The 26,622-nt window shown below is 39.4% G+C and overlaps 1 protein-coding gene across 1 annotated transcript in view; it reads right to left on the reverse strand.

Moving 5' to 3' along the window:
• snta1 (syntrophin, alpha 1) overlaps positions 1-22,315 on the reverse strand; it is a 37,522-nt gene extending 15,207 nt beyond the window's left edge. The window contains exons 1-2 of the mRNA XM_039798889.1: positions 21,908-22,315; positions 15,649-15,834 (exon numbers count right to left, since the gene is read on the reverse strand). Of these exons, the coding sequence (XP_039654823.1) occupies positions 15,649-15,834; positions 21,908-22,190 (469 nt within the window). The 5' untranslated portion in view covers positions 22,191-22,315. The remainder of the gene's footprint in view (positions 1-15,648; positions 15,835-21,907) is intronic.
• Between the last annotated feature and the right edge of the window lie 4,307 nt (positions 22,316-26,622).

Below are 26,622 nucleotides of genomic sequence, written 5' to 3' on the forward strand. Positions count from 1 at the left end.
AGTCACCCTTTGTGGATACTGCACTACGGGGCTCCACGGCCGGCTGCCGGCATAACTATAATATATTTACGGTTTGAATTTCGTCACGTCACTTATATAACATCATTCCCTAATGTCTTATAAAGCTAACCGTTGTGTCCGATTTGATTTTAAGGCATTTTTATGAACGCGAGGCGTCTTTGTAGGACGAGCAGCTGCTTGCTATATGTCCCATTCATTACAATGGGGAAATACCGCAGCTAGCTACACTTTCGCCATAACTAAATTATATTTACAGTTTGAATTTCGTCACGCCACTTATATAACATCATTCCCCAATGTCTTATAAAGCTAACAGTTGTGTCCGATTTGATTTTAAGGCATTTTTATGAACGCAAGGCGTCTTTGTAGGACGAGCAGCTGCTTGCTATATGTCCCATTCATTACAATAGGGAAATATCCCAGCTAGCTAGCTACACTGTCGGCATAACTAAAGTATATTTACAGTTTGAATTTCGTCACGCCACTTATACAACATCATTCCCCAATGTCTTATAAAGCTAACAGTTGTGTCCGATTTGATTTTAAGGCATTTTTATGAACGCAAGGCGTCTTTGTAGGACGAGCAGCTGCTAGCTATATGTCCCATTCATTACAATGGGGAAATATCGCAGCTTGCTCACTTTCGCATAACTATAGTATATTTACAGTTTGAATTTCGTCACGGCATGAATATTACAGGTTCCTCAAGGTCTTACAAAGCTTAGCCGATTTCGGATTTCAATTCAATGTATTTTTGTGAATGTCAGAGTTAGGAGGAGGCTAGCTAGCTCTCATTGATGGACTCCATCTCACCGCGGCTCTATCAATGAGACTCGCGGACAAGAGGCGTTTATTTCCCCGATTGTTTGTTTAAATAACTCAACACACATACCCATTATAAGATTAACTGGAACCTGCGGGCTGCGGTAAAAGATTGCGGGCGTAACAAGCTCGCTGACCGCACTCTCAGTCACTCACCGGTAGTAGGAAGAGGGGAGGGAGAACAGCGTGATGCAGGCCCTGGAGCTCTGTCAGGGCAGCAGTGTGTGGTAGTTCCAGTCACCCAGGAAAGGGTGAGTTTGCGCGGGTATTGAGCACCGGGCCGCTGGCCGAGCTCAATCGAGCTCACAGCAGGCCGGGGTCTGTGACGGAGAACAGGCAGGGCGGCGATGTAGCAACCCAGGCAGCACCGGCGCTAAACTCCGACACACAGTCGGACAAAATTTGCAATTAGCCATCCATTTTCGTAAAACGGCCCATATTTGAGCTTTATATGGTTGATTTCTCGCATAAAAAAGTTTCAGAAGTGAATTTTGTAACGGAATAGCAGAGATCTGCGTGACCTAGATTCAGAAGACTACCTGATCTCAGGTCAGTTGTGTAGCCTATGTAAATGTTGGGGCGTGACTGTTCTCTTAATACACCCATGGCTGTGACAAAGGTTCCGGATTTTGAGATGCTTACGTAAGCAACTAGCTTTGTTGAGATTCGCCCGTTTTCAGCGGCAGTTTCAAAAAATTAGATTTTCATAGTAAAGGGATGTCAATGGGATTTTGAGCTTCTATGTATTCTATTCTATTTACCCACCGAACTGTCGTTATTCAACTATGACAGGGTAAAATCGGTTTTGCATTCTATCACCCCTTTAACTGATATACCAAATTGAAGTCACCAATTAAAATCAGACTACATGGACTTGCGTTCTGCACTAAACTGCTCTACATAACAATTCTATATCTAGATAAAGAAATCAAAATTAAGAAAAAAGCCTTTATGTCTGTACTGTTTTGGTAAATACGTCACTTCTACCTAGCAGAGCTGAAGAGAAGAGAGCAAAGCGAGCCTTGAAAATGAAAAGAAACCAAGAAAGTAGAGGGATGTGGCTGAGGGATTCAGTCAGGCTACAATGGGAAGGTTTATTTTCTAAGTAATAATTATAATGTCACAGGAGCGCGAGCTAGAAAGTTTTAATTAGGTGATAAAATACATGCATGTCATTGGCGTTAACTGTACAGCTCCAGCATCAACACTGGTTGGGTTCATACATTCAAATCTTGACACTCAAAATCCCAAAGCATGAATTTTTAGCAGACAGAATCTAGGTTAGAATCTGATCAAATGTTTATAAATTGTTCACAGGCTCATCACTAAACCATGCGTGTTTGATTCCACATGGCCCACACTGGAATATTGCCAAATGTACTTCTCAACTAGCAATTAAAGTTGACAGACAGGTTCAATTGAAAAAAAGAGGAAAAATTAAAAAAGGGTATGTCCAATCCACAATTTTAAATTGGTTTTCCATTTATGAGAGGCGTTTCATCTGCAACATTGTCTAATGGACGCTACCATACGCACGTTTTTAAAGACAAATTTCATTAGATGTCAGTGAAAGTCAGCAAAGCAAGGAATGTAACGAAGACAGCAGACACTGTGGCAAAGGACACACCAGTGACTAATAATCCAGCGTGACAAGCTATCCAGGCAGTGTTTGGGGACAGTATGAGAAATGTACTAATCCTGCAGGTCTGACTCAGAAGATAAAAAGAAAGCATTCTCATGCTGCAGACAATCACATCCTACAATTACAATAGATTTTACAATGTTTTAAGGTGCCTTTAGACTGTGCCACAACAGTGTTCACATAAGCAGACCTGCCAATCTTGAAGAAATTTTATGAGTACAACCCCCCCCACCCCCCCACGCGCACCAATCACCGACAGCCCACTGCCAATATATGCTCCACCGTTGCCAATCTCACCAATGAGAAACCTATGAGATACCTAATACCATACTACATAATATACTTTCACCAATCAAGATTTATTACTTACTCCATAACCACATACAAGTAGACCATACATGTTATACAATTACTGATATCACTCCTAACATTGAATTGAAAACAAACTGTTGTACAGGAGGCATAACCCATGGAAACTTCTTCCACCTGAAAATACATTGGTTTTGCTCATCACTACCTTCTAGATTACAATAAATTATTATTACTGTGTAGAGGAGTGGATGAACGGCTGTACGCATAGTGAAACTACTATACACATTTTTTCTTATATCCTGTCCAATATTTTGTGACCATATATTTGTTAGTCTAACCAACAGGAGGCAGAGAGAGCTAATAAATATTCCTAAGTACTTCTGTGTTAAAGATGAGAGTCAGACCAGGTTAACACATAGCCTTCTTCTGATTACTGAAGGGAAATTAAGTAGTCTAAGTAATGATTTACTCATAAAGCAACTTTTAAAAGCACAAGATTGAAGCCTGACAGAGACACAATTATGGGCTAATAAATAACATGGGTCAGACATTTTCAGATACGCTTTTACAAATTTGACATGTCAGTTGCCACCAATCACATAAATAGCCTAACTGTTACTTTTATCTTACGTTAATCAGCACCTGGCCTTTCTAAAACCTTTTAGTTTTCTAGCCATTCCACCACTTTTCTAACTACCCCCAACTAATGGGAAGGATGGCAGGTGTGATAGGCTAGCCTATTGACACCAGTGTTGGGCAAGTTAATTCCAAAATAAAAAAATTAAAAATAATTATTTAATTAATTTAAAAAAAAAATTTAAATTTTAATTAATTACTGTCTCTGAATTGTAATGCTTACACTACTTTTGCGTTACTTTTGAGTTACTTTCACTAAAATAAAAGCGGAAGTATTCTTGGCAGGTAGCTTGTAGCTTGTGAGCTTTGACACCACGGGGTCAACAAAGTCTCATCTTTATCCACTTTAATACATAATAATTTATTCATATTATTTTGTATTATTAATCTGACGCTGCAAAGTAACTAAAGCTATGAAATAAATAGTTATATAAGTAAAACGTACAATAGCCTACTTCACTCAGTCTGAATTGTGGTGGACTAGAAGTAGCCTGATAAGTAAGACTAAATGAAAAATACCCAATTAAAATTGAATCAAAGTAGCCGACGGTAGGCTATTGTTACTTTCCACCGCTGATAAAATGTAATGTTACGTGTAGCAAGACTAAACATTAATTCCCGACATGTTATCTGTCAGTTGCTCGGTCACATTGCTGTCGCCACTGACAGGACACAGATGTTGTCAGTTACCGTCTCTGGTTCTGACCATGGAACAGTGACGGGACAGCTCGCTTCAATGCAGCGTAAACAACTCCGGAAAATAATGTCCGTGTCGCAAATGTATCCGTCTCTGTAATCATTTCAACCACTGAATTGTAACGCGTAACGCGAAACACACTTATGCACACAGATGCGCTACTGGAGAAATGAGAAACACAAGACAGTCAAACAACTACTGGAAAGAACGCTCCAATCCACATGAAGATGCTGCTGCCACCCACTAGATGAATAGATTAGCTGCTAACACATCAACACTAACTCTCACTCTGACTGTGCTGAGGCAGCATGGCCCAAAAACACCACCTGAGAATTTGCAGTTGGAAACTGTAAATTAAGAAAATCTCACTTGCCTCCCTGGCTACCTGTATGCCACTGTCCAATAACAGACATGGGCCACCCTCTGTATCAGCACTACAGGTAGAAGAAGTAGTATGTGTGTGTGCAAATTCATATGCAAGTGCCTGCACTTGCACACAAGCAGAGCCTATAAACGTATTTACAGATCAGATCATGTGTAAACAGCCAACACGATTGAGACTTATGCTGCTTCAGTAACAGAACCTGAAGTTGTACAGAATTAATTTTAGACAAACACTGAATGGTAGATAGTCTTAGCCAGCACCACGCTGTGTCCTAATAAGGGTCTATAAACTTTACTCCTGAAAGTCATTATATTCCATCAATCAATCACTTTACCAGACTTAAATCAAAATAGGGCTGGAATATATATCTCTGCTGGCCTTGCTTAAAAAGACTATATGGTATGTATCTTCTCTTGAGGGGATATAGTCACATATGTCCTTGAAGAGCTTGAATTGTAGATATGAAATACCATTTTTAGCCCTAAAAGCAAAATGTAACTCAAACTGTCTGCACTATTCAGCCTTTTGAAGGGCTGCCTGTCCCGCCCCTTGTACTAATAACGGAGAATAGTTATACTATTATGAAAAAGATCTTACGTGACACACATACTGTAATGAAAGTGGTTGATAATGTATCTACTGTTTAACAACAAAGTGCTGCAGATCATACAACTTGTATGTATGAATGCATGCAGTTGTTGACCCCAGGAAGAGTAGATGCTACATTGTTAGCAGCTAAATGGGGATCCGAATAAAGGAAAGTACAAAGGCAGTAAGTTAAAGAGTTTGATGCAGGGAGAAGCACAAGTTGTGTGCTGGGTGTCAGAAAGAGAGAGAGAGAGATTGAGTTTGGGGTTAGCTCTTGGTGAGAACGCTGACAAAGCATCCTTCAGCTAATACTTATCACTGACACAAATGAACCTCTTCAAAACTAATCTCACCTCAGGCGTTCCTGAAACACATTCCTATTTGTGCATATTTAATATTCACATTCTGACCGTTCTAAAGCTGTATTAATGCACAATTCCAGTGGAATGATGCAGTCAATGTAGTGACATGTATTAAATACAATCAAAAGTGCAACCACGGTGGCCACTGAGACTTCATATTAATAGCTATAATTAAACTCCACGAAAGGCATGATCTTAACAGTGTGGCCACACATGACTCTAGCTGGTTATGTAATTTTAAGGAGAGAACAGCACAATTCAATTAATTAAAATAAAATAAAAATCTGTGTCAACACTCTTTAGGATGAAGAGATTTTTTTTATTTTGAGTGGCATATATAGTGTATAGGACAGGTGTTTCAAATAACTGAGCAATCAACATTAACATTTAAACAGATCACATAGAGCTGTGATTTATTGCCAAGAAAGCCTTTCGATGTCCATAAGTAAACAATCTAGGTATCGGCAAAGTAGAAAGTCCCAGATAAAGCAAAGTAGAAAAAACAAATGAAACCAACATTTCAAATGTTCTGGAGACCTGTCTTGCTGAATAACCTTAATATGTATGTACGTGTGTACGTTCCTGTTGATTGCCATGTGAGCTCTTTAATTTGAATCGCCTGTTGTGTGTCACACAGGCTGACTGCTGTTTTTAATTTCCTGAAGAAGGCAAAATGTGTAAAAATGATGTGTGCTTTCAACTTCCTCCACCATTGGCCATTGGGGCAGTAGTTAAAGATGAGCGACGGGAATACAAAATTTAATTTAACACAAATCTATCTTTCAAACACAGCAGGAAACAAAGAGGTTCAGCAATGACATCATCAAGCAACAAGTTCTGAATATATTTGGCAGTAAGATTACATTTGTGAGCAGAATTTATAAACAAAAAATGTTTATGATATCCTTGAGGAATTGTACATTTACTATCACTGAATTATTAAATCCACTTGCCAGCCATGGTTAAATACACATTTTAAAGGTTGGGCCTTTGTTTACACTAGGGCTCTAGACTAACTTTTTTCCCCACTGTCCCGAAAAACTATTTTAACTGAATTTAACTAATTTTGAAAAAGATACAGGGTTAACAGGATTTATTTTTAAAATGATCTAGATTTATCTGAGTTAACTTTTGTAAAGCACTTTGTAATCAATAACAGCTACATTAGGCTTGGGCACTATCTATTTTTTCATACCTTCCTGACATTTTATACGGTATACGGTACAAGATGGTATTCATGTAAAAAAAGAAGAACAAAGGTAAAACCTATGCTGCTGGTGATAAAAGTCATTGTAGCATGTATGACATTGTCTAGCCTACAATGCTGTGTGTCTAATATGTAATTAGCCTACTTAGACAAGTCTTGCTGGGGTTATAATACTTTTGGCCTATAGAATAATGAATATAGGCCTATAGGAAATAAGCACCCTTCTTACATAGATTATTGCTGGAGGACCCGCAGCACTGTCCTTAGGTACAAAAAGGAGTGAATGTATATGGTTACTTTCATCTCCGACAGAAGTTTGGTAAAATGTAAACACTGGTGTAAAGTGTCTGTAATTCCAAACTCAAAGTATGTTTTACCTCCAAACTGCTCTTAGCGTAAGTACTTCAGTACATGTATTTACTGTAGACTTACTGTGTTGTCACATTAAACTGCAGTTAAAACTAACTAACGCTTAATGTTTCTCTAAACAGAAACTCTCAGTTCTGCTGTGTGTTTAGCTCAGTTAGCTGTTAGCTCTACTAGCTCTGTTAGCTGTAAGCTCTATTAGCTCCGTGAACTATTAGCTCCGTGAGCTATTAGCTCCTCTCGCTCTAATATCTCCTTGAGCTGTTAGCTGCGAACGCTCAATCAGCTCTGTTAGCTCTGTTAGCCAAACACATCCCAGGACTCTGCTGCCTGCCGTCTGCTAACAGCTAATTAGCTCTCTCCTGTCGATTTCAACTGCCTATGTAGCATTATCAGGGAAAAATAGGGTTCCTCCCCTGGAAGCAGTTTGTAGTAACAGTAGAAACAGTAATTGGTTCAGTTTGTCTTTTGCTAAGCTATAGTTTACATAGGCCACATACATATATACATTTTTGTATGTCCCAGAGGCGTCCTGGGGAACATCTCCGTTTGTCCCAAACACATTTTATATTGCCCCCTGGACAATGGGACCCCAAATGTCTCGAGTCCTGGTTTACGCCAATAAAAAATATCTACGTCTTTACCAAACAACTAAATAATAACATTCTTTTAAATCTTTGTTTTTGTTTTTTGGCTTCAAACGTGACATACTTTTCCCAGACACATTAAACGTTGTACAAAGTTGATCAATAGTTAATGCTTACACATTGGCCAACAGCCCAATGGGGATGACAGAGATCAGGAGACTTGATACAGCCAACAAGACATGTCCTGCTTAAAAGATGTTCTAGACAAGGGAAAGACTGCAACCGTAGAGCTTCCATAACTAAGCCTACTTAATCCATGTGTGTGTGCACTGAGCCTGAGCACAACTACCTTAATGAAAAGGAGAGGGGAAAAAGAACCAGCAGTGTCCAGAAATGTCTTGGCAGAGGAAAACTAGCTCTCTCATTCTGTTCCCTACTATGTCCCCCTGGATATGCAAGTAAATTCTCCTGAAATCCAAGCTGACATTAAGCTAATACCCTCACCATATACAAAAATGGACCTAGCCACATGGAACAAGACCGTCAAAGACGTACTTTTTAATGGTGCGTTTCAGTCTTTTTAGGTGCCAAGTGGAAAGTGCTCCCCACATGGGATGATAACACAAAACAAATACACTTCTTCTACCATTTGAGTCATTTAAGATTGTATATCTGTACTCTATCTGTATTTGTCCGTTTCAGATTTTCTTTTTACAAAAGGCTTCATAAGTTCAATATTAATATTTTAATTTTTAAACTCCCAGAATCTGCAAACATGTTTGGGCAAATACATGTCTAATATTTTTTCTAATACATTTATCTTGTGTTGTTCTTTCACCTAACATGAGGAGGACTATAGAAGTGTAAAAAATGGGCTACATCAAATTTTTCCAAGAGACATACATGAGGGGGTCCCTGGTATATTTTCTAGGTCCTTGGCTGAAAAAAAGATTGAGAACATCTGTGTTAATGCCACCAAACAAATTAGTAAAAAAGTTAATATGAGACATTTTTGTGTGACAAATTCAGAAGCCTTAAAATAAAGTGCTTGTGGGATCATCAAACAGTGTCTTAAACCCTTTCTGGCGTACAACAATTTTTTTGTAACTTTTTTAAAATTGGCAATCAATCACACAACTACTTCCATAATTTTTTTAAGTGTACAAACACCATGAATGCCTTTGGAGAGGGGCTGTCTGAGACTGTGCACTGTTATCCCCATTTGAATCACCATCTCGCCCTTTTTTATGATGACAGGATTTTCGTCCCGCTTTTGAGTGTGGCCGCTTGGAATCGCTAAAACACTTTTGCATTCATGTGGTCAGACAACCTGTTATACCCTTTAGCTGCTAAACTAGAGGGTTAAGTATGCTACCAGTAACCCAAACTGGTATATGAATGAGGTAGTTGTTCAATAGTAGGGGTGTGCAAAAAAATCGATTCACATTCGTATTGCGATTCAAGCTCTACCGATTCAAAATCGATTCAAAGAATTCCAAAAATCGATTCATATTTTTTTTCTTTTTGTTTTGTAATGGCGTGTATACTATTGTCCTGAAATGAGTTTAGCTCGCCATTCCCATAGATGGCGCTGCGTCAAATTCACACTGACGCCTGGGCACGCTTGTCATGATCAAAAGAAGAACCAACGCACTCTCTTTCAATGCTCTAAACTCCCACTGGACTCTGAACAAAAAGCTCTTTTTCTTTAACACTTTTATTTTATACTTGAATTTTTTTATTTAGACATATGAAGTAATAGCAAACTACATTTAATTTGTTGTTTCTTTTCTTTTAAATTGTATGTCTACTGCAATCACATGGGAAAAGTAACTACATTTACATACTGTGAATCGTTTTTTTAAATCGAAAATCGATTTTGAATCAAATCTTGAGCCTAAAAATCAATATTGGATCGAATCTTGACATTTTCTGAATCGTGCACCCCTATTCAATAGCTCTGCACAGCCACTCATCCAGACTATGGGTCTCACAACAAGCCTTGCCAGCTCAATTGTTAGAAGGTTACATTCTTCCCCTGCTACAAATATGGTGTACCAGCACATTGACTCCTGGGATACATGAACAGCACTCACACGTTGAAATATGCCTGCTCCCTAACAAACTCACATGCACACACTCCATCTGTCCCAACATTCATACTGGTGTCCTGACCTGCCCTTTGCAGCCCATTCATCCTTCCTTTCTGCTTTACACCATGTGTGTAAGTATGTGTAGTATGTGGTTGTATACTTACTTTTGTGTGTGTGCTTTTCTGTCAGGCCTTGGTTGCCCAGAGAACAGATTTGCCATTGAACTATCCCTTCCCCCCACCCTTTCTTTCACACATGCACACGCATGCTTTCCTTGTTCCATGGTTTCTTCATAGAGTAGAGGAACATGCCTTACCTTGGCTGGCAAGCTGGTGGCAATGATGGATGCATTTTCAGAGAGAGTATAATCCAAATTAAAATAGGGTAGACAGACACAGTGGAACAGTTGAGAGCTCATCCAGTCCCTGTAGAGCTACTTCATATGTCTGCAGTCCTATTTTATTTCTGTCTCGAATTTCCCATTTATTAATTTTTGCTTTATGAAGCCATGTTTAATTGTTTCATGGTGCTCTCGTGTTTAATTGTTTCATGGTGCTATCAAACGTAACATTTTGCAAAATGTATATATAAATCTCCCAATTTATTGTGATAGCAACCCCAGAATGAATCTGTAACTCTACTATAACGGCACATTCAGGTGTGATAAGGTGTGTGTGGGTGGGAAAATGTTGAGGTGACCTATGTACCTCTCTTCTCCATCCTCTTCCTTTCTCTCCTTACATGTACTGTATACACACAGAAGCACACACACTTGAAGATGCAGCAGACTGTTTTCACACATAGTCAGGCTGTAAATGTCACTGGGACTAAATGAAGGCAGCTGTGGTTATATGGTTTCATCTAGTCTGTTATATTTATCTGACCCTCTCAGGTGTTTACTGTTCCTCTCTCGCAGACACACATTGATTACTCCATCTCTATGTTAATGTAAGGTGCGACAAGAATACAGAAAAAGAAGGGCAGAGGGCATCCTTTTATTGGAAACATATAAAGGATATATTTTGTCTTTCAAACAGACAGATTGACAATATGCACAAATTCTTATTTGTGGAAAGACCTTTGGGAAAAGCAGGAAGTGGAAGGTTTTACACATTCACACCATTGACATATATATAATGCACCAATAGACCCCGTTGCTCTGGACGGAGACCAGTGAAGGCTATTAGAAGCACTTTTCCGGTGATCTCTTGCTTTACTGCGCAGCCTCCAACTGACTGAGACAACGTAAATGTGACGTGAGCAACGTGTCTGAAAGTTGTAAGTCTTCTAGTAGCTGTGCCAAGAGAAATCTCAATCATTCCCAATCTTACAGAGATGGAGAGTGTAGGTATATGTAAGGAGATAACATAATCACAGGCTAATTATTGCTAACTAAATGTATGTTAGTTAACTATTAGTAAAAATAAACAGCTAACGTGTAAATCGAATACTGCCTGCGTGAAGCTTTTCTTTACGGTAATTCCTCTACTGTGCGACAGTAAGTCACTTGGTTATGACACAATCGTTAGCCTATTTTTACAAAAACGTCTGCTACGGAGCCATAACATGAGGTACAAGGTAATGGAGCCTTTTATACATTGTCGTGTTTCTTTAGAACTAAACAATGGACAAATAGAGACTTTAAACGCCATAACGTACCACACGTTATGGCTAAGTAGCAGTTTTTGTAAAAATAGGCTAACGATTGTGTCATAACCACGTGACTTACAATCGCACAGTAGAGAAATGACCGTACAGTACAGGAGAAGCTCGCAGGCAGTTTGGACTTACATTAGCTGTTTAAGTTGAATTACTAATGTTTTTTTTAGCTAGCTAAGCCTGTGCCCATGTTATCTCCTTACATATACCTACGCTCTCCGTCTGTGCAAGATTTGGAATGACATATAACTTTCAGACAGGTTGCTCACGTCACATTTACGTCGTCTCTCTCAGTTGGAGGCTGCGCAGTAACGCTTAGCCATCACCGGAAAAGTGCTTCTAATATCCTTCACTGGTCTCCGTCCAGAGCAACGGGATCTGTTGGTCCATTTTATATATGTCAATGAGTGTTGCCCCTTTCTTTTCTGCTGTTGGCTGTAGGGCTGAACGATTAATTGCATTTGCGATAATATCGCGATATGTTAAAACGCGATTTCCTAATCGCAAAGGCTGCGATTTGGTCACGTGACTCACGAGAGCAAATCAGTCCGCACTCCGTAGTCCGCAGAGAAAGCATCAACTTAGCACGCTAACGGTACGCCGTACCTTGAGCAGATTTCTGTCATTCAAACAACTCTGAGTTGTAGTTTAAAACTTGTAAGGGTTTTATTCGGGCTCCAGTCCATACATGCAGTTAATGAATACAGGCACGCAGAACTGAAGGCTCGGTTAGCAACGATTAGCTCTGATTAGCGGTTAGCTCCATTATAAAGATATGGAGCGGAGGAGACTGCCGCGGAGAGGGGTAACAACCAGACTCTGATAAATGACGTTCGGGGAGCTGTCACGAGCCGCGCGGTACGGTGTTTCAACGGTTTTTTATTAGTACAGTTAGCTAACCCCCCCAACACCTCGCATGCTACTACTAACGTAACGATAGCCTCTCTGAGCTAGTGCAGCGTCGTTGACGCTGTCATGCACACCGGCACGCAACTTCATGAGGGAGGAGGGGGCTGGAGGCAGCTCCTCTTCTGCTGGGCTGTTAAAGAAAATACACCGATGATATATATTTTACTTATTTAACTGTCTAGTAAAGTTCAAAGACAGTGTTTAAAAAATGCAATCCACATGTTTACATATGTCTATGTAAATAATAATTAAATAATCTAAATACTACTAAGTGTTGTAAAGCCACATTTGTTTTATATTTCTGCAATCTGCACTTTAGTGTGATTTATTTCTGACTTTCATATGAATGTTTCCACCAGGCTTGGTCAGTGCTCAATATACTACTGGGATTGAAGTAGTATATTAAAAAGAGGTCATTCATATAAATTCACGCATCACCTAATTTCACCATCACATACAGGCCTGGCCTCCAGGAAAGAACAGCTTGTTTAATCTATCTAATCTTGTGAAGTTCATACTATACAATGATTTATTGCTAGTTTTTGTTGACTAATACAGAAGACAAAGAGCTTAAAAAATAATCGCATATCGAATCGCAATCGCAATATTTTTGAAATAAATCGCAATTAGATTATTTTCAAAAATCGTTCAGCCCTAGTTGGCTGCTAAGCAACTGTGTGGGACATTGAAATCATATGATTCATAAAAAATCTATAAAGTGAACAACAGTAAAACAATTTCTAGCTGTGTCATATCTGCACAGCTGGTAACCCTTGACCCTTGTCTAAAAAGCATCTTGTTTTCTAATGTTTTAAAATCTTATGCATGTAGACAATTTTGAAGGCAACCACTGAATCAATCACTGAAAGATATACATAGCATCCTCATAACAACATCCTTCGCCTGATAATACTGCTTAAGGTATGAGGCAAAGCGCAGCATAAATACCTTGCATGTGCTGCTGCAACAATCAAAATTGCACTAATCCAAGTGAGAAGAAATCTGTTTAATACAGGCTTTCAGAAATATTTCTTCTTCTTCTTGACTTCCAAAAGAGTCAAAAAGGGAAAATCCTGCCAGAAGCGCAGAATGCCAATCAGGCTTCTAATATAAGTCCTTTAAATGTTGTGGAAGTACTTATCTGACAGATTCAAGCATTACTGTTCACATATTCCAGATATGTTAATGTGATGGAGGCAGTTTCTCCCTGATCTCAGTCAAGGCCGTCTGTGTTCTGTATTTCAGAAAGCGAAGAAAACTGCCTTGAGCCTTGTTTTGTTGCTGTGCACATACAGTAAGAAAGAGTGTTACCATGATCTTTGACACTGTAGCGGTGCAAAGGAGTTTGTTTCTGAGTAGATTGATAAAATGCCAAAACCACAAAAAACAAATACATTGTAATGGAACTTCAAGTCATATGTAATCACAAGTATTTTCATGATACGCAAATAGTCTTGAAAGAAAATCTGACTCTTAAAAACTGCAACTGGAAAGCTCGTAGCCCTCAACTGTTGACCAAAAACTTTCGTTCTTTATTTCCTCTATTCCCTAAAAATACTCCAAAGCTTCTCACTACAGATATGAATCCTGCAGTCCTGCAATCTCCGGGTCAGACTGGCACACACACACACACACACACACACACACACACACACACACACACACACACACACACACACACACACACACACACACTCAACCCTCTCCCCTCAGTGAGCCTCCAAGCCTCTTCTGTCTCCTCAGTCCTCCATCAGGTCCTCAGGGGGAAGGGAAACCCATGAAATGATTCCTGACATGACGGATCACAGAGCAGCGCTGGTTGAGCCGTCTGATATCAACACTTTTCTGCCTGACTGTGGACAAGTAAGGCAGGGGGATTTGCAATGATTTCCCCTGGCTGTAGCTCTAGCTGTATCTGCTCCGCTGACCGAAGTTACTGACGCTAGCCCACTGTGCAAGCTAACCCACAGAAATGCTGTCACATGGAAAACCGGTAACTCCGGTTTTTGTGTTGCTTTTTTAAATAGATTTTCTCACGGAAACGGAAAGGTTATATCATGCGTGTTATGAGTTATTCTCGTTTAAAGATTTATTTATTTTTTAAATAGTGTTAGGGTTTGGTTCTCACAGTTTTGGACATACTAGGTTTTTGTATGCAAGTATACGTTGAGAGCACCTACTGTCTGAAGTGTCAGTTTGACTCACATCACTGAACATAACTGTTAGCCTCTGTTTAGACTCTGTGGGTGAGCTCTCCCTCAAAACACGGACTTTGACACACAGAGAATATACAGATCAATAGAAAGAATAATAAAAGCAAAGCAACAAAGTGTGAAGTTGCATGGTTCCTGATGGAAACATATTCTTTTTGAAAAGTAACATGTAAAACATCACTCAAACTTTGCTTTTAGACACTGTGCATTTGTAGCGGGTGAATTTCCAATTCAACCCAGTGACTTGAAATCAGCTTGGTGGGATGCAGAATTTCTGTGATGCAATCAGTTGGCAATACAAAAGATTGTTTGAATCCCTTTCTTCTGTCCTCTCAGCTAAAGACCACATCTCAGGTTAGCCATGTTGTTTCACACCTGCTGGTGGACTGATGCTTTTAGGCTAAATGTGCATTCACAAACACATCCAGCATATGACTTAAGTGTAAGAATGAGACAGAAAAGGACAGGGAGACAGTCCATTAGCTCTGGCAGCTCATGTGATTAAGTTAAGAGCAAGAGGGAAGAAAACCACCTGCAAATACCTGCTGACTACACTGCAAACCTTCCTATGCACAGCAGGTCTTACCCTACAAGTTCTCCACAGTTTTCGGTTCTGACATGAACAAAAACAAAGTACTTTCTATCAGTGTCAACAGTGTTATATGGTCGGGAAGACTGCTCATTAGCATGCCGAGAAACTCTGAGGTGCGAGCCACAACAATATTCCCAACTTTTGAGTCTTTGGTTTCCTCTTGCTGTTTCAATTTAACTCATTATTTTGATGTTTCTGATGTCTGTCTGATCAAAGTTCTGATTTACCGGATTGTCTCTCTCAGCTCATCATATATGGCCCTTAAGGAAAAATCTAACAGAGTGCAGGAGAAATGCAGCAAAAAAAACATATCATGTTATCAAAAGTTCCCATCTATGTATGTATTTGAAGCTGCGGAGTGTAGACGAGGAAGTGCTCCTTTTTTCATGAAAGGTAAGGATTCTGTTCAGTGCTACTCTGAGGATTATATTGGTAAAGAAATATGAAGTACTTCTTTGTCATGCAACAAAGACAGTTGTGTGACATATTTTGCAAGTTTCCTGAGTCGCAGAGTCGATTTGGGGTTTCATTTTTTTTCTGAATGAAAAATATCTTACCTTCAAGGATGACTTCTTTGCCAGTTTTCTTCAGTGCTTGCACAGCCTCGTCATGTGTGGCCTCCCGTAAGTCATAACCATTGACAGACAGTATGGCGTCACCAACATAAAGCGCCTCAGTCTGGTCAGCAGCCAGGCCCTTAAAAATCTTGGAGATGAGGATTGGCATCTTGTTCTCCTTCCCACCTGCATGACAAGAAAGGAAAATGTTGCTGTTTCATCTTGTCATTTTTTTTTTTTTCAGGAAACCTGCTGCTTTACATGCAGTAGTTGAACAGTATACATGGCCACATGGTCACTTTAGAATTGCACACTTGCCACCATAAGCCTCATCTTCTGACCCCTGATCAGCTTTATCGGAGCAGCTGGGAAATACGTTATTTTCTACTTACACAATCCGTGCAAAGTGCAAGTGCTTATGCTAAGAGATCCAGTATACTAACAAAATGGCATGCAGTTAAACACTGTGGAATATGAATAGCCTATAAGGCGCTGGGAGCAAATGCCAACTTCACACTAGAAGGTAGTTTGCAAGTCACAGTGAAGGAGATAATGCCTGAAATAAATACGGACAGTGAAACCCAATACAAAGATAACAGCTTAGTTTAATATAAAGATATTATCAGCTTGTTGTCCAGTTACTGCATATCATAACTACACAACTTAGCTATACAATAAGAAAAGTCCACGCCTATTTTGTTACCCTCCTGTGCTAACTTCCTACTAAGTTTCCAATCTCTTTCTCTCTCTCTCTCTCTCTCTCTCTCTCTCTCTCTCTCTCTCTCTCTTTAAATGAAGGTCAGCTAGTAAGCTGATGGATCTGCCTTTTGCTGTGGGCTTCCACTCTCCATGAGAAATATCGTCATTAATGTCAGCTGGCAGTTGGACTCTGGCCTTCAGGCTAGTGAGAAATTATCTAAAAGAGGATTACATTTAATTAATTTAAAATACATCTTCCACAGGTTGCTTCCTCTGGGTGATTCCTTTGAATTTAACTCATGTATCTTCCTTTGGAGGCCACAGCCTGGCGCTGTTAATAAAAAATAAAAAAAACACAAGGGCTGAGCTCCTACTGTGCATGTTAGTCATTATGCTGTTGAGAAAGAGGGATTTACCAGCTACTTGACCGCTCTGTGACATCAGAATCAGATTGTAGTTCACTGCATGACTGAGTATTAGAAGAGAGGTAATGCCCTGTGCTTACTGAGTCTCTGAATCGTGATGTGTTGATATGAGGGCTGTCAATCAATTCAAATATTTAATCGCAATTAATCTCACGATTGCCCATCGTTAGCTCGCAAATTAATCGTAATTAATTAATCTGTTCTAAATGTACTTGAAAAGGAATATTTTTCAATATTTTTAAGTTCAAGTTTAATGCTCTTATAATCAACATGGGAGCGGACAAATATGCTTGCTTTTTGAAAATGTTTATTATTATTGCAACACTCCAAAACAATGACAAATACTGTCTAGAATATTATCCAGAATAACCTCAAAAGTACTGTATGCTCAAAAATATGCTGCAAGCTAAATATGTCAAACTTAAGCCTATCGAGCAACAACAGATGGACATATTGACCTGAATATAACATTATACACATTTGTCCTGGCGACTCTGTTGCAAACCATTTAATCACGAACATGCATAACAGTTTTGAATATTTAATAATTTCTCACATACCACAGCCATGCTAATAGGGTGCTCACCACAGCACTTCTCACTTTACCAACTGCAGTGCTATCCACTTTTACTTGATGAAAGGTGGAAATGTATGTGAAGGATCTATTTAAAGTAAATGGTTGGACAAGTAGGTAAAAGACAGCCTGCTGATATGAGAGGATGATAGTGACATCAGTGTCACAGGAGAGGATATTGGTGTCCAAATGACTTGGCATCTGCACCAAAATGATGTATGCACATATAGATTGTAGATACTTGAATTGATAAGGAGACAACATTACTTGATCAAAATGATGGTTTGGAAGATTGTTTTGATAAACTATTAAGTCTGACCCTGGGGCAGCCGAAGGAGGTGAGGGCCAACAACAGGGACAAGTGCTGCACACAGTACCCCTTTCCCACCTTTATACATGTTTTCTATTTCTCTTCCTCTGTTCACATGCTTTCAGGTTTACTTTCAATCTGAAATACCTCTTACTGACACGACTGCTGAACAAACATAGCTGACATATTGTAGGAAAGAAATACTGTCAATATGTCTGCCACTCTTACACAACCCTTAATCCTCCCATATTCCCTTCCCTGCCTTTTCTCCTCCAACTTTTCATGTCAAACAGTCAGCAGCCTTCAGCTGGCAGCGTGTCACTCAGCTGACAGAAGGGTGGCGGAGGGGGGTGGAACCACCGGAGCTACCCATGACAGGTAAATGAATGGTACTGGTTTATACACTGACATGTACCTAATTAGGTAATTTTGTACTAGCAATGTGTTTGTTGTGCTAATGCTCCTTTCAAAGAATTCAGTATGATCAACTCAGCTGATGAAGTTCATCAAACTTCATCAAATTGCATGCCGTGCTAATGAACAAACAACAGAACAAAAAGATCTAACGCAACCCTTCAAAATCAGAATAGCTTTTTAATAACATGTTTGTTACATAACACTGCACCTGAGCCTTGTTAACTGACAAAACTATTATCTATGTGCACATCTGAGGGGTTCTGTAACAAAAGAGTTTGAGGCATCAAAACATGGTTTCATAATGTTTGCCCTAAAAATCCTCGCATCGATTTTAATTTGCATGAGATCACACCTAACTGGGATAAAGCACACTGACTGGAGCAATTTAAACAATGTCAAGGAAGCTGTGACTTGAATTGCGAGAAAAAAAAAGACCAAGCTCAACACAAAGTGTTACACCCAGATCTGCAGATACACATACTGCTTCACTCTGACCAGTGGGCCTGTCTAGAGATCTGGAGCCTCACTTCCTAGCCTCTCCTCTTAAATTTAGACATAGGACTTAGGAAAGGTTGAGTGCCTCCATGCTTTTCTGCAAGCTGGGGTGGGCTCCCTAAAATTAACACTAGTGGAGTACTCCACTCCCAGCCACATAGCTTTCATCGTTGGCCAATGACAACTGCTTGCTCCTCAATGGGTTGCTCCTCTCAGCTGTTCACAATGTGGTGTCAGCTAGCCCACAACAACTTCGCCCTGTTCTTTCATTTCCTTCACCCTGTTTCATTTTGACACTGTATTATTTGTTACTCCTTTTTTCATTCTTTTATCCTTTCTACTCATTTGACCTCTTGCTGGCTTGTTTCAAGTCCATTTTTATGTATGGCTTGCTCTTTGTGCCTTTGCCTCTCTCTTTCTATGCCTCTGTTAGACCCTTCTTCCTCCCTCTCTTCATCGTTGCCTTTGAACAACCAGAATCACAACAATGTCAAGCCAGCAGAGTGCCAGCTATGGTTTTGTTTTAATAACATGCTGTCTGATTTTCAAAGCCACCCATTTCCACAAAGATGGACATTACATTTATGTCATTAGGGGCTGGCTTTGTTGTGGTTGTTGTTGGTGGTGGCAGCGGTGGGGGAGTTAAAATGAACATGTCATCCGCAGCTACAATGACGAGCCATCTTTGCAACATGACAATGGTACGAGTCCACAGCTGTCCGTCAAATCGACCCTGTCCATCAGTCAATAGCCAAGTGATAACCATAGACTGTTAATATTAATGGACAACGCATCCGGTTCGGTGAAGTGCTGCAAATGCGGAAGTGCCTTAAAGCTGCATTCTATCTGAATTCCAGCAGGGGGCGACACGTGCGGTTGCAAAAGGAGTTTGGTTTCTGTAGAAGTCTATGAGAAAGTGACCCACTTCTCACTTGATTTATTACCTCAGTAAACATTTTCAGAATGATTTTATGGTCTCAATCGCTAGTTTTAAGTCTTCTGCAATACAGAATGATGTTAATTTTTTTAATTATGGTCTCGTTGATTTTAAAATGGGCGATATAGCAGGGGGTGTTTTAGGGCGTGGCTATGATGTGATTGCCAGTGAAAGTGTGTAACGTAACGTAGAGTGTAAGGGCTCCTCCCTCACTCCTCCCTCTCGTCTAAAATCGTCCAATCCGCAACCAGGATGGCTGCGCCCGTAACGGCAAACTCGACGGATATCAGATCTCCACAAACCAACGGGTGACGTCACACATGCTCTGTCCATTCATATTATACAGTCTATGGTGATAAACTGTCAATGCTGCAGACCCTTTTAGGAGGTGAAGGCTTTAACTCACATGAATGCAACACCAGGGTGCAGGTCCATTATTCACCATCATTGTTGTGATAGTGCATGAATCCCAACTCAAAGTAAGTGGCACAGACAATCATAACTTTTTAACCATTTTAACCCCAAAGGGGTCTTGTTTAAGCCAGGGAAATGGAACCCTAATGTGGGCCACAGGAGGATTAAAATGGCCGTGAACAAATTGGTAACTAAATTGCAACAGAGATACAAAGCAAAAAAGGCCTCATAAAGCAAGCAAGCATTGTTAAAAAAAAAAAAAAAAGCCTTGAATCTATCTTGTTCAAACAGCCTATTAATTTTGGGCTAAACCATGTTGGTCACTTCCTAGTCTGGCTATAACCTGACCAAGATCAATCTTTTAAGATTGAACATTAGTCTGGGGAGTCTGATCTGTATTTTCTCTTCACAAGAGGCATGATCAACGGGCATAGTTCAAATGACTTTGTATGCAATTGGATAGTCCTTCAACCAATCAGACCAACGATCCGGGTGACGTAGCAGCGACAGCGGCATCAACAGGTTGCTGCGCTTCGGTGGCCAAATGTAAACAAGTCGCTGCTTGGTCGCTTCTCTATCGTCATCGTGTTAAACCTGCCAATAGCGCGGCAGGTGGATAAGCCAGTTTGTGATTGGTTCCCGTAAATTTGTAACAGAAGCAGGATAGATAAATGTACAGGTTTCCAGCCTGAGCTGCAGGGCGAAATCAAATCGCCGGCAGATCGGGCTGGGTTTACCCACTACCCAGTCTAGTAACTTCCAGGAATAAAATTGAAATATCGCTCAGACTGTATTCAATGTGCTGTCAATTTTATCTGTTGTATTTACACAGCTTCCCAAATGCTTCACAATGAGATCTCCATTGAGATAGTAGCCTTTAGCTGCAGGTCAAAAAAAAACAGGACAAGAAAAAGGCTTTTATCAGCCGCTGAACAGTAGGCCTACACCGCACAGGTATGTAAGCCTGGCTTGTGAGCTATGGAAAGGTCACTTTTTTTTCCTATCAAGGGGTTATAGGAGCAATGCTGGTAACGTTTGCTGATTCAAAGACAAAGTTCATCAGCAAAAAAGAAATTTTACCCAAGAAAAGTAGTTTTTTGTAAAAACTATAAACCACAGTGATGGATGTACTCTTTGTTTCTGGGACTCACTTTCACCACTTTCATAAGCTTGTATCTAATTAGTGCACCCTTCAGATATATGGCTCAAAATTAAAATAGAGGTTTAAACAAACTGAAGTGTTAGGCTATAACACAAAACAACTGCACAAAGTTGCTAACAGTTGATACGTTTTGTTTGTCTTGGTTTATGATAACCTTATGTGTATTGGTCTTCTAAACTTCAGCATGTTATCATCTGACTTTAGTGAGTCTGCTGGAGGGATAAACTCAAAATAAAAAATAAAAAATCCATAACAAAAGAGGGTTGGCAATGGCATTTAAATTAAATAGGCTAGCTACATTATTCGTAACTATTAGGAGTTATATAAGAAGTTGTCTACTTGTTAAAACTAGTACTACGTAGCATAAAATAGCATGATTTTTTTAACTTAACAATTTTAGTTTTTAATTCGCATTTTATTAGGGGAGTGCCAAGCCACACTGCCAAGGACAGTAACGTTAGCTAATTGCCATCTCCGGTGACTCTGGGACACTGAAATGGTTCCCCGTTAAGTTGCACAGCGTGAGATAATAATCACAGCTGTCATGTTTTTCTCTGTGCAAACAACAGCCCTGCATTTAGCTTGAATTAAAATACAAATAATAATGTGTCTTGACTAAACGTTATGGTGGAAATTATCGCACATTGTGGGATTTAACAGTCAGTTTGAAGTTAGCTAAGTTAACTGTCAAGTAGACGGGTGTGTTTTCGTCGTCGTTGACAGAAACTGCACTCAACTTCAAACTAGCCAAAACTTCTGCGAACAGACATTGACTCGACGTTTATGAAGTTAACAGTTTGGTTATTATTTCTTTAAACTGTCTAACCTTTTATACTGATTCCGAGTCCTCCCACATCTTGCTTGGTAACTCGCACGGTGCGCTTCACGTTGGTGATGGTTTCCGGGACCGGGGACGAGCTGAGGTTCGGGGGGTCTCCGTTGATTGCACCGACGGGGCTCGGGTTGGGTTTTGCGGGCTCCTCGGCACCCTCTCCGGGGTTTAGTGTTAGTGTGTCCTCGGTAAGAGTGGCCAACACCCGGATCCAGCGGTCCACGGTCACTCGAAGTTCTAGCAGTCCCGTTTTCTGCGCCTTCATCGCGGCAGCCATGTTCAACGCATTCCTGGAATAACTCTAGACGCACTGGCAGTCCTGTAAAGAGATAGGGGGTGGAGGGATGGGGTAGGGGGCACACACACATACACACACACACACACACACACACATACCTCCTCTCTCTCTCTCTCTCTCTCTCTCTCTCTCTCTCTCTCTCTCTCTCTCTCTCTCTCTCTCTCTCTCTCTCTCTCTCTATCCGGACTTTGTCTCCCTCCAGAGATGTTGATCCAGTAGAAAGAAGTAGCTAAAGTTAATTGAGGGTGATACGATTAGCAATGGTGTTGACACACACACACACATACACACACACACACACACACATAACACACAAACTCACACAAAGTTCAAAGAGCTTCATGTTGAGATCCTCCATTAATAAAGTGTGTGCAGTTGAGTCACACATAATTAAGTTTTGATTTATTTTATTATTTATTTAGTGCATTGAACCATCCGGGCTTATATAGATCACAGATCTAATTTGCAATATGTGCCCAACAGACACAAAATCACTGCACTGATATATAGGCTACTGACGTTCTGTCATAAAGAAAATAAAATAAGTAGTGCTTCCCAGGCCGTAGCTCACTGCTCTGCCATAGAGCTCATATCAGGCATGACATTTACACATTGTCTTCAGTTTGAACTCTGCTGACAGAAAACATGCTTACAATAAATACGATGTTAACAATGCGAGTAAAGAAACGTAATGTCACAATACTGCTTCATGAATAAGTAAAAGAAAGAATATGCCTTATTAGTTCTCATTCAAAATATACTTCACAAAGAAACTCATAGTACCATGACAATTCTGGGCTGTAGCTCCTTAAACTGCTTGTGGCAAGTAAACCCTCCTATCATTGCTCAGCAAAATCTTAATAAAAGGTAAACACAGGACAAACATGGCGTTCTCTAAACGGGTGGTTTGCCAAAGCTTCTTTCCAGTAGGTACTAAAGGAGTTAGCAGTGCAGTATATGAGCAAAAGTAAAGCTGAATCAGGACCTGATTTGCCGGACAGAGTTGCATAAGAGTGAAGAGAAAGACTTCAAGAGACCAAAAAATATATGTGTAGTTATTGGCTTAGAAGTTTGCTGTTGGTTCTCTTTGAAGTAGTAGAGCAAATAGCATCACTGTTTGGATCAGTTTGATTCACACCGTGGCTAACCCTAACCCTAACCCTAACCCCCATCCTAGAAATGCATGTACTCATGCAGAGCTTTGGAAACAAATGTTCTCTGGATAGAATGCATACATGGTAAAGACTTGTGCCTCATTTCTTATTATTTTCCAGGCAGTCCACAAGACTACATCTTAAATAACTTTCTCTGAATCAATTCTTTTTTTCTGATCTATTTTATTCCAACATCCATCTGATCTATCAAGCAATACAATTTATTTCTGTAGAGTCCGCAATTTGCAACAATTCTGCCTCGTATATGCACAAATAACTTTGTGCAAATCTCTAGTTGTAACCTTTCAGTTTTTCTTTCAATCTATATTTTAAATACTATGGAAACACATATGGTCTAATATATGTTTGAAACTTATGTATATTAATCAGCAGTAATACACAATGAAAAAGCAATTTGGTCTTGGTCTTGATTCCAACTAAACATGGATAAGGATTGCACTGAGTCTTGGTGACTCAGCAGAGGTGCACTTAATTGGGCGGAGTAGACATTAACAACATGCATGAGTCACTGAAATAAGCTGATGAAGCAGTCCACATTCTCAATGCTCTATTGCTTCTGCAAGAAATCTGCCATCCCTTCAGCTGTGTGTGTGGCAGCCTGTGTTACATCTGCTTCACAGCAGGTGAAATAGCAAAGAAGTTCCTGCATCCAATTTTAGAAACTAGTCTTCTGGGTGGGTTGGTAAAGGGGCAATTGCTCCCTTAATGAAAACAAGTTTGGAACTTTGGACTGAAAATGGCTCTCAACCAATACAGATGGTTTAAATATGCTCATCTGTTAATAAAACCTCATTATAACATAGAAGCAGCAAAACAGATAGACCAACTCTACCTAAACTGCTGTATTAAGTTAGAATTGGTTACTTGTATATATATTGAGATGTAGTTTTATTTCCTGTAGCTGAATTTTATGCGTCCATTGAACATAATGCACAGACAAACTTAATGTTCTGCACAACACAGAGATAGAGTTTTCAAAGGTTGGTTCCCAATCTTCTGTCTCCCCCTGGTGATCAAATGGCTCCATTACATCAAGACAGACACCAATGTAAGTGGCTTAGTGCAACACAGGGACATGTTTTTGAATATGAGGCATATATTTGGAAAGGGATATTCAATAGTTTCTACCTTTTTACATCTTTAAACAGTTTTTATGATTGTGTTTTATGAGTTTTATTGTAAAAGATACAACAACATATATAAAACCTATATATTTAACTTTTAAAAAGTTAAAAAATGCCTTTAAGGGCAATATTTCAGACTTTTTGCAAGATATCATTATTGTTTGTCTCTTTTTCTTTGAAACCAGGCTGACTGATTTTAGTTTATCTGACCTTTCAGAGTTTTATTTTTAATTTTTTACCAATTGATTATAATATATTTCATACAGATACCAGATAATCTCTTGTGCATAAGATTAAATATAGGCCTACAATTACTGTGTCATCAACTAACACTACACCATAGTAATCTGTCCCAGGATTAAATGCACCACAGTTATTAAATTTATATCCAACCATATGTCCAGTGAAAATGCATGCATTTTAAACAAACATCTCTGCATTTAACTCAAGTCATGTAGGTTTTTTAAATAACATTTCAGTTTGAAAACATTACTGTACTATTTACTACTTTTAGTCACGGAATTACAGAGGCATTTCTTCATTTAGAAGACATCAACGGGGAACTGCTCAATCGAGTATCCAGTATTGGTATCCTCAATACAGTTAGCCTGTTTTTTACCAAGAAGAGTGCAGCATGTTTACAAATAGGCTATTATTCATCTGTGAAATATATTTCATAGACTATGCAAACCTTTCTCAAAGAGAACATTTAATGGCTGATAAGTAAATGGTTAAACAACTAGTTTAATTGATTTAAAAGGCATTAATGAATTTGACATTCATAATTACTTTCAGTATGAATATTGTGATTAACATATAGCAGTTATAAAAAACAGCTTTAATGAAAATATGGATCAAAATTAAGATAAAATGCATAATATAATCTTTTTGTAAAGCGGCCAAATTATATATTTCATGCTTTACTATTTCTTTATATTAACAACAAATCAAATGACTATGTGTAACGTGTAAAAGGCATCATGCAAAGTGAAGGACTCACAGAATCATTACCCAACTCTTAGCTCTGCTGAGCTTTATAGCCTCTTTTAGTTTAACATTTTGATTATGGCCCACAAACGTACTGATGGTTCAGTCTCGGCGCTCTTATCTGTGTTTCCAGCCACAGCAGGCAGCTGTTTTCAGCAAAAAACACTAATGATAAACCCAGTGCATGCCACCGGCACTGCAACAAACAGCAGCCAAGGTTAGCAAGTAGCTAGTGAAGAGGAACATTCCCCTGACTTGTAGCTGACGTTTAGCTGAGCCAGATATTCTCCTCCTGAGATGGTAGAAAACAAACAGGCTAAACAAATTTCAGTAAGTGTCTATGTGTAGTCAGGTACGTTTTTTGCTAACATTACAACAGGTAATAGCTTGTTGTGGAGTATTTGTGCCCCCTATGGCAAAATCAAGGTAAGATTCAGGCCCACTTTGTTTTATTTGTTCAACATGGAGTTAGATTGAAGTGAACATTATGATAGAGTCAGGCCTTGTTGAGGTAAAAAATGAGGTATATATGCAGTATTTGTATTTCTCTCTATACACTTTTACCTATATTTGCACTGTTGTACAACTCTTTGTTCAGACAAAAACACTTGGATGTACTATTTAGCACATGTATAGAACAACACATATAGACAGCTCAGCAACAATGAATAGGAGGCTTTAACGACAGTGCTTGCCTTAAGCAGTGCATCTACCTAATGATGTTTAGAATTATGACAAAGCATTTGACCATCTGACATCCTGTCTATACATCTGTCAGTCGGTTCCTTTGTGATGTGAATGGCAGGTGGCCAGCTTATCTTTCACAGTACCAGGCCTTAATATTTTTTTCAAAGATTCACCATAAGGATTTGTAAGAATCTCTCACACAAAAGAATAGAAGTCCTCTCATAGAAAACACATTTGGAGTTGGTGTAGTCATGTATTGCACTGACAAGTTGCTTGTCATAGGGAAACATATGTACAGTATTGCGACAGTGACACATTGAGATATTTTTGGTTCTACTCTAGCACATTTGATGTAACAATAGTCACTAGATTTTACATCCAAGCAATAATGATCATCTTATTAAATGAGAGGCATTTTTATAGATTAATAACACATTA

The sequence above is a fragment of the Perca fluviatilis genome, chromosome 4 (genome assembly GCF_010015445.1).
Source record: "Perca fluviatilis chromosome 4, GENO_Pfluv_1.0, whole genome shotgun sequence".
Classification (NCBI taxonomy): domain Eukaryota; kingdom Metazoa; phylum Chordata; class Actinopteri; order Perciformes; family Percidae; genus Perca; species Perca fluviatilis.